At 43.6% G+C, this 8,960-nt stretch overlaps 2 protein-coding genes across 2 annotated transcripts; one reads left to right on the top strand and one right to left on the bottom strand.

The window, feature by feature from the left end:
• Positions 1-1,403: 1,403 nt before the first annotated feature.
• LOC124662551 (snRNA-activating protein complex subunit-like) lies at positions 1,404-6,550 on the top strand. The gene is made up of 11 exons (XM_047200375.1): positions 1,404-1,559; positions 1,636-1,688; positions 1,802-1,868; positions 1,969-2,057; positions 2,453-2,867; positions 3,335-3,423; positions 4,877-4,970; positions 5,079-5,174; positions 5,263-5,388; positions 5,472-5,732; positions 6,132-6,550. Exons 1-11 carry the CDS (start codon positions 1,404-1,406, stop codon positions 6,411-6,413), a joined length of 1,728 nt encoding a protein of 575 aa, XP_047056331.1. The 3' UTR covers positions 6,414-6,550.
• A 166-nt stretch (positions 6,551-6,716) lies between these two features.
• Positions 6,717-7,220, bottom strand: LOC124662550 (protein MID1-COMPLEMENTING ACTIVITY 2-like). Its single transcript, XM_047200374.1, has one exon. The coding sequence runs from the start codon at positions 7,212-7,214 to the stop codon at positions 6,717-6,719; it is 498 nt and encodes a 165-aa protein (XP_047056330.1). The 5' UTR covers positions 7,215-7,220.
• Positions 7,221-8,960: the final 1,740 nt, after the last annotated feature.

Here is an 8,960-nt window from a genome sequence, read left to right as displayed (position 1 = left end):
GGCTCCCTTCGTCATTTGGAAAAATAGGATTTTCCGTGTAATTCCCGTAAATTGTTGATCTTCCGAAATATTGCATTCTGACGGTGCTTTTTCCAGCAGAATCCTGGCTCCGGTGCGCGATCCTCCAACAATCATGAAACATGCAAAATAGATGAAATAACATAAGTATTATCTCCAAATATGAAATATATCAATGAATAACAGCAAATTATGATATAAAATAGTGATGCAAATTGGACGTATCATGCACAAACACCATCGTCATCCTGTCCAACCATCATAGCAAGTTCATGGGTCTTCACCTGGACAAGGTCGAAATTTTGAACGATGCTTTAAACAAGGAATTCACCAGGAAACCGCCATCATCGAATGTTAGACCTAGGATTTTCACCCTGAAAACCGAGACAACCAAGAACAAAGTCGCCAGTGTCGTCGCCCCCACTTGCCGAGATCACTTCCGCAAAACTCCGATCATCTGACACACATACTTCTAATCTGCATGATCCAGTCTTTTACATCATCACCATCACCTAGATATCTCACCCAATATGAGCGCGGAGATCTTTTGGCATTCACCATGATTTAGATGATTAATATACTCATATTTCCATACTTTGGTTCTTTGTATGTTTAAGTTTTGCACTTCAGGTTTGTAGTTTTTAACTATATCTGAAAAAATTGGGAAAAAGGAACCCGTACATTACGCCAAAAAATAATGGAAATAATGGAAGGAAAGAAAACCCGGAAAATGGAGGAATTCCGTGCAGCCCTCGTGTGCGGGAGCCGGGAGACCCGAGCCCATGTCGCTCCGAGAGTTCCAAGTGACGCACTCCATCTCAAGCCGGTGTCGCTTGCGAGCGATGCCTACTCGCACCAGCTAATGAGCGACAAGTAGGTTTTTTTTTTTAGAACAACGAGTGACAAGTAGGTGCTCCATCTGGAAATCGTTGGAAAAGAGTAAAGTCTATTTTAAACCTTGGATTTATAGAGGTGGTCTAAATCAAACCCTGAACTTCTAATCCTAGAGGACGTGGGCATAGCCCAGTGGTTGGGGTTGCAGTGGCGTACCCCAACGACCAGAGTTCGAATCCTGTTAGGAATGAATTTCTGAAATTCTCACGCCAAGATTCCGCTTCTACTATATATCATTTAGTGTCTAGTTCCTCCTAGCACTAATTCAATTTTTTGTTTTTTGAACTTCTAATCCTTCAAATCAGCACTGAAAAACAACAGCTCGTCCATCCAAGCATCCATGGGCCGAGCTTCCGGTCCAACTTGCAGCCCAGGATAGCATCGAAGAGCATACCAAACGTGGGCTTTCCAACACCACGTGCTTCTCCCTCACGGTGACCATATTGGCGCCGAAACCCAGAGGGCCGACAACGAAACCACCGGCGGCGGCGATGGCGGCGGCTGGAGAGGAAGCGGAGAGCTCCACCGCCGCCGGCGAGCGGCCACGCGTTCCCTTTGCCCGGGGCGGCCCGGTGTTCGTCCCCTTCATGGTGGGCCCTATCTCCACCGTCCCCGAGTTCACGTCCTCCGCGCTCCGCGAGGTTCAGGTGCGGCCAAAACCCTAGCTCTTCGATTCGCCCTAGAGTTTCGGTACAATGACACTGTATTTTCGTTCGCCTGCAGTCCCTGCGCGACGAATTGGGGGACCCTGGGGACGAATTTGAGGAGGAGCTCTGGTAAGCCCATGATTCCACCCTGTTACATCAGAAGTTCAGAACAATCATTTCCTGTCTTCTGTGTGTGCACTTTGAAATTAATGACGCGGGTTGTACTTTGTGTGTGTCCGCAGCGTCGATGAGCTCAGGGTGCTCTCCGAGGGAGAGCTCGTGGAGCGTGCTCTCCGGGAGGCTATGGAGGTGACCTCTCTACTGCTAATCTGCTTGCTCTAATCCCTGTGATGTGACTGTGAGCCTGTAAACGGCATCTTGATGTAAGATTTCTTGTTGGTGCTGGTAGGAGGACTGGGACTCTGGTGCTCCATCACAACCCGTGGATCAAAGGTCTGGCGCTCCATCACAACCACTGAATCGAAGGTTTGAGGCAGGGTAAGCAGTCTGCTTTTGTTGTTGCTTGGTCGTGCGCTTTTGGTGTGTTTGATTTCTTGTCTTGTTATGATGGTTTAGGCAAGTCAGATTAGATGCAACACGAGCAGCGGATTCTTGGATAATGTTGGCATGGTAGTTACTAGTTAGCTTCCATGCCAATCAATTTTTTTAGCAAGGAAGGCTTTCTAAGGTGTGTGTGCTGTAGTAAAATTTACTCGTTTGGATGTGCATGTTGGACCTTTAGCAAGTCTGCCTAAGAATTACTGCTGCAGTGGCACTTATGTGAACTTTGCTACTCGTAGCTGCATTCTCTATATATTTCACATACTACTTCGTGTTTTATGACTTTTGTGTCTAATAGGATCTGATGTCTTCTTTCCGTCTTGCACATGCAGAATGCCAGGGAGTTCCACCCCTGGAAATGATACTGTCACCTCAAGCGCATCAGTTGAAACTCAGAGTTCCATATCACCTCGAGGTGATAGGGCAATTGGACTGGACGAAATTGGACTGGTTGAACCACATGACAACCATGGAAAAACAAGAGGTGAAAAGAGAAAAGGCAGGAAAAGGAAGGAAAATAATGGTGTCCTCACCTCAGATCCAACAACCAAGGAAGGGAGAAAGGGGAAACCTGGAGGCAGAAAGGGTAAAAATGGAACCATTTCAAATTCATCAATTGAAATACCTAGTAAGGAAATGTCAGTTGTTCCACATGACCCAGAAGGCGCAGATGGACAAACAAAACGTAGAAAGGGCAAAAAGAGAGGCAGGCATTTTGATAGGGAAGTTCGAGCGCATATTTTACAAGTATGTCACCCCATCTGTTGCCTATGTGCTTTGTTAATGTAGTTTTTGATTAATTTGTCTTCTGTAGCCGTGTAGTTGCTTTGTGCCACTGCTGCATCAGTTCACTGGTGCTTATTCATCTTGGATTGCTTTAGGTCTGAGGCTAGGATCTAAGATATACATGGTTCGGCCATTTTGGCAAAATATATTACATATTTACCAGTTATAATAGAATAGCTGGAGTATCTGCAAAATCTCTTATATAGTTAGGCTTTAATGTTCCAGCTAAAAAGTTTCCTCTAAAAAATAAGCTTTAATGAGAGTTAGGCCCATGTTTCAGTGATATCTGTACCATGTAAGAGCTGAATGTTAGTTTGTTAGTAGTAACCTGGGATTTCTCCTGTCGTTGAAGTACATCCCTTCTTTGTGTCTGCAAATTCTGATCGTGGTTTTGTACTATATAATTTCCATGATGCCACCATAATCAGGGGAGGTACCTTACTAAAGCAGAGAAGATGGCAGAAATCAAGATCAAGCAAGAAAAAGACAAGCGTGAAGCCAGGCTGCACTCTTTCAGGTAACACAGTTAAACTTTGTTCCACTATATTTAGGCATCAGTATCATGATTGTGATGTGGCTATATACATTTTGCTTTTTGGACTATGATTTTTATCTAATCTCAGCGGGGTGTTATTAATTTATTATTCAAGGCACCACATAGAAATTCTGTCCGCGCAATGCTTGATGAAATAACAGATTGGTACTAACTTAACTTTCTGTCATCCTCAATCTGTTACGTATAGAAAGACTTAGTTTGTAATTTTCTTTTACAAAAACATGGCTGGAGAAGTTTTACTAAGTAGTAAGGAGAATCAAAATTCATTATGGTTCGGACTCTGAAATTAAACTCAGAATGGTCGAAGCCTTGGGAAGTGCTGAACTACTGATTAACTTCAATTAAACAGCTTCATTGTATCCTCTTGCATACAATGTAAACTTCTACTATAGTCCCTTTCTTTCACTGCACATGTCCTCAGCCCATCATATTCAGACAAAGAAGTCTGACGATGACTATTCGTACCTACATGCATATATGACACCGTTTCGGGAATTCCGGGATAAGCATACATAACACAACTCATGACTATCGCAAAATTGTGAACAACTTGCAACTGAACTAAAGCTGCAACACATAGTAGCTTGACTTAGTACTAAATTAATTCTCAGCTAGATAAGAATTAGCAATTCCAAAGAGTTTAAGCACATCAATGCGTTCGATTTTCGCGATTAGGTGGCTCGCTGCAGGTATGAACATGGTGAACAACACCAGGTTTTGCACATGAGGCCCCGGGCATCATTGTGTGATGAACCCGTGCATATAGATGGAAAGAAATGTGACTTTGTAACATGAACTAGTACTTTAAAAGCCTCGTAGCTGGAGACATGTTATACTATGAGTAGATCAAGCATGAGTTCTTGCATTGCAAATGTTTGCTTCCAATAGCTGAAGTTTGGCAACAGAAAAGGTCAGAATCTTTTATTAGGGGCAGACGGCAGAAAACATCAGCGAAGCATTGTGAATTCATTCCATGGACATATATGTTAGTCTCCTGAGGCCGAGGACACAAAACATCTAATGAAACGGACGGAGTATTTTTAGTAATAACAGTGTAAGAAGTAACCAAAAAAGTTGTGTGTACTCAAGTATCAGCTGGATCGAGGTAGGCTGAATTCATGTTTTCACTAAAATTTGCCTGCTGGCTGGAACTATAAAAAACAATGAAACCTGGCCTTACTCTTTGTGTTAGGTTGGTCTTAGCTCCTTTTGGACGTAGATCCTGATACCGGTGTCATTATTTATGAATGTAGGATATTTAGCCCATAAAAATATTGTCCTCCCAGTTATTATTTAAGAAAACCATCTGTGATTTTCTTGCGTTATCCAGTTAAAACCATAATTTAAATAGTTTTGTTTGATCTGTTATTTTCCTTATCTTAACCTTTTATATGATGTGATTCTTTGAGTGCAGTGGTGGTGATTCTGTGATGTCCAAAGGCTGTAAGGCCTCGGTGGAGAAAACTGACGTGGCAAAATCTCTTTCATACAACAGTGCCCCTTGGAAGGTTTGAATTGAAGTTATAGTTTTTGTCACTTTCAACATTTATTTACACAAGCTCTCCTTTTTGTCTTTGGAATTTTTCTCTTATCAACAATGTTTTTTTTGTTTACAGCACAAAGCTTCGAAATCTGAGGAACACATACCTATAGTCTATCCAGAAGTAGTTCTTTCTGTCGAAATTTATGAGCAGAAGCAAAGCTCTGTGAAAGTAATATCTTGAACTTTAGTTACACATGCTAATCTGTAATGTGAAATATGTGTTGATAAAGGTTTGTGGTGATCTCCTGGCCCTGCAGAGCCAGGAATTTCTTGTGTTGGGAAGTCAGCTTCTTACAGATCTTAAGGACAATATCTACTGTTCAACTAATAGGTTGATGGAGGTGAATAAACAAAGCGATCATTCTGGCTATTTTCTTATCGAGGTATGTTTTCTCTTCAATCTGTCTGCAACTTTATGATAAGTTCCTACGGAAGTGTTTTGCTAATATCAACATTTTTTTATCAGGATATGTTCTACAATGACACGAGACATTATTCTGCCGTTGATTACAGTGAGCCTATACTTGAGTGGCTTAACAGTTCCAGTGATGAGGTGGCAGAGAAGTGGGATGCCATAAGTTCTGGCGCGTTAAAGAAACGACAAAAGGACTTACTGAAGGGTTTGAATATTTCAAATGTACCCGAGTTTAAATCTGCAAAAATGCAAAGTACCCACTTTTCAGACCTGCACTTCCGAATTGGTGCTGGGTACCTCTACTGCCACCAGGTTCCAATCTTGTTCTCTTTATGTCTTCCCAGAATTGCATTGTTCTCGAGGAAAATATTGGTTCCTAGTCTCTCATTCTCTCCATCATCCTGATGTTTTTACTATTATTATACCATGTACTCAAATGTGCAATCAAATGGTCATTAATCACTATAAATGTCATCGGTATCATTTTCCCCAGAAAGAAAAGATGGTATTAACCGTAGAAGAATGTGATTTACCCGTTCCTTTGTTATTGTGTTAAACAGTTCGAACTTAGATCTGTAACACTGGGTGATGCTCATTTTTCACCTTTTCAGTGCATAAACATGTGCAGCGAAAACAGAACATCATCTTCTTTCTTGAAAGGAAAACAAGACATCATTTACTTCAAGTCTCTGACCCGCACAACATTTTCAGGGTAACTGCAAGCACACGTTCGTGATTAGAGACATGAGGTTAATCCACCCGGAGGACACACAGAGCCAAGCTGAGTACCCTCTCATGACGTTCCAGACGCAGAAGCGTTTCCAGAAGTGTTCAGTGTGCCAGATCTACCTTGCAACGAAGATGACGGTTGACGACAAATGGGCTCCGAACAATCCCTGTTATTTCTGCAAGCAATGCTACTACCTCCTCCACTACCGGGAGGACGACTCGCTGTTATACCATCATACTGTGTACGATTACCTCCAGGAGTAAACGGTATCTGTTTTTAGACCAAAAGCCATGAAGCCCCGGCTTTTACTTGCAGGTGTCTTGTACTCCCTCTGTGCACTAATATAAGATGTTGTAGATATTCTTAAAGTAGACTAGATACAAACTAAAAGGAGTGAACCTACACACTAAAACGTCTTACATTTTTGCATGGAGGGAGTATGATTTTTACAAGGCTTAATGTATATCTTGTACAGCTAAAGTCGTTCGAATTTTGAAAGTCGCCGGCTGTATAAAAGAGTTCATGTTCTCCAGATTACGAGTATATTCTCTGCTGTTCACTGATTGCTAGCTGCAAGCGAGTTTGAGCACCCTCTCCAGGTTGGCCACGACGCCGGATATGTGCGGCCTGTCCTCCACCTCCGGAGGGGGAGCGGCCTCTGCCGAGAGTAGTTCTATTGCAGGGGAGCCTGGCCCTGTCTTGCTCACGTTTGCTGAGAGCTGTCGCTGGATGTGGCACATTTGGTCGAGGCGGCGGGTAATGGCGATGTGGCTGATCACGGGGAAGATGATGAGGTAGGCGTCGATCCTTCCCTGGACGTCCCGGAACCTCTCTGCCTGCCTGCCGGCCATGATGAACAGGTAGGCTGCGCTCCTCCCCTGGCAGGACAGCACCAGCCGGTGCGCCTCCCAGAGGGCGTCCTCCAGCCCGGACAGCGGCAGCGCCACCTCTGGGTCCTGCAGCTGCAGGTGCGGCAGAAGGTTGGCGATCATGGAGACACGGTGCGCGAGCCGCTCGCATTTCTTCTTGTTCCTGTGAGCCGTCTCCGCTGCCAGTATGATCATGGAGATGAGTCCGCCGGCGTCCACCCCAACCATCTGCGCCACTGATGCCGCCTGCCCCAACCCGGCCCACACCGCCATGGCAGCTGCTGCCTGGCTAGAAACCTGTCACGTACACAAAATTCAAGAGCCATCAGGAGCAAAGTTGAGAAGATAAGAATTATGCACACTCTGTTTCGCCAAAAAGAATTGTGGGCAGAGCCAGACCTGGCAGGTCCGAGAGCTTTACACAGGCTTGTGCCCCAGCCCGCCCCACGCCGCCATGGCAGCTGCTTAGCAGCTAAACCTGTCGCGCACACAAAAGTCAAGAGCTAGCAGAATCAAAATGAAGAACAGAATTACGCACACATAAGATGAGTCAGACCTGGCGCTCCGACGAGACGGGGACGAAGATACAAGTACCAGGGCTCTAGTTAGCTAGGCTTGTGCCCCAGACCGGCCAACACCGCCATGGCAGGTGGCAGCTGCTTAGCAGCAAGAAAGAAACCTCAAACCTGTCACGTAGAGAAAAGTCAAGAGCGAGTTGGAGAATTAGTGTTCGATGCTCCTACGAGAAGGGGAAGGGGATGCACGTATGAGGGTTTTATAGAGAGAACCGGTCTCCGGGTACAAGTTCCTCTATACGGTCTCCGGGTACAAGTTGCGACTTGTTTTGTCACACATCTCTGACTCCGGTCACCCATCCCACTGCCTTACCACTTGGCCATTCGGCTAACTCCGTTCTCATCTTAATGATGGTTGATGTTTTGGTACGTTGGTCAGACTTAGCACGATGACCTTTAATCTGTCTACTATAACAAGCTTCACCACGACAAGTTTTGTTTGGCTTTGGCGAGGATGGTGGCGCGTCTTTGGTTTGCTCTCTGCTTGTAGTCTTCGTTAGTTAGTCCAAAAAATTATTTATAATGTTTATTAATTTTAGAGCTCTTTATGATACCACTGTTGATGGTTATTATTAAATTGATGGATTTGAAAAATAATCAGATTGTTTACATAGTAGACCATGTTTGTTATTGTTGGCAGGACACTCTGTGAAGATAGTCAATATTGCCAAATACATTTTCTTCCATCCAAACTTATCTTTCTTTTCTGGCTTCCGTTTGTTGGGTTTCAATATCCCTCAAAAGTTATCGAGGGAAACGTTACGGGTCTTGCTTATTTTTTACTGAATGAAAGCCTTTTTAAGCATTAGCCCAAATTTGCGTGAGGGGAAGTTCAGTGAGTAGTTTTGTAAACTAAGGTTGAAACTCTGCAGCAATTTTTTTCTATGAAGAAAAATTGTAGCATCTAATTTATACAATTTCGATCTTTAGTTGAATGTTTTGAAATCGATCTAACCGGCAGTCCTCCTATTCAAAGTGGTCAAAGTTGTTCGTTCGGAGTTTATAGTGAGCCATAATGACGTCAAGCATAAAGCTGAACACATCTATTTTCAAAAAAGCGGTCATTTGGCCTTGCGATAGACAAAGTCTTCATCATCTACCATGAGCAACTTGGGACCGTAATCCTCTGATAAAGGATCATGACCTAACACAACACAGGTGCAAGACAATGCCTTGGAGAAGGAATCACTGCTCACAGTATTTGCTCATACGTATATGCTTGCTAGGTTCAACCAAATGAAAGGTCAATCATGTTTCTATCACCCCTCAAGCTGAGCTTTGAGGCAAAATATTCTTACAAAAAAGGTTGTCAAGCATAAAGCTGAACACATAGAGTTACAAAAAAAAGGCCCACATTTGGCCTTGC

Source organism: Lolium rigidum, chromosome 6 (assembly GCF_022539505.1).
Source record: "Lolium rigidum isolate FL_2022 chromosome 6, APGP_CSIRO_Lrig_0.1, whole genome shotgun sequence".
In the NCBI taxonomy this organism is placed as follows: domain Eukaryota; kingdom Viridiplantae; phylum Streptophyta; class Magnoliopsida; order Poales; family Poaceae; genus Lolium; species Lolium rigidum.
This window is presented reverse-complemented; position numbering and strand designations above follow the sequence as displayed.

Bases quoted from the DNA above. Each gene is read 5' to 3' on its own strand.
- LOC124662551 (XM_047200375.1), top strand. From the start codon at position 1,404: ATGGCGGCGGCTGGAGAGGAAGCGGAGAGCTCCACCGCCGCCGGCGAG. The intron at 4,971-5,078 runs GTTTGAATTGAA...TTTTGTTTACAG, and splicing joins ACAACAGTGCCCCTTGGAAG to CACAAAGCTTCGAAATCTGA. The intron at 5,175-5,262 runs GTAATATCTTGA...CTGGCCCTGCAG, and splicing joins AGAAGCAAAGCTCTGTGAAA to AGCCAGGAATTTCTTGTGTT.
- LOC124662550 (XM_047200374.1), bottom strand. From the start codon at position 7,214: ATGATCATACTGGCAGCGGAGACGGCTCACAGGAACAAGAAGAAATGC.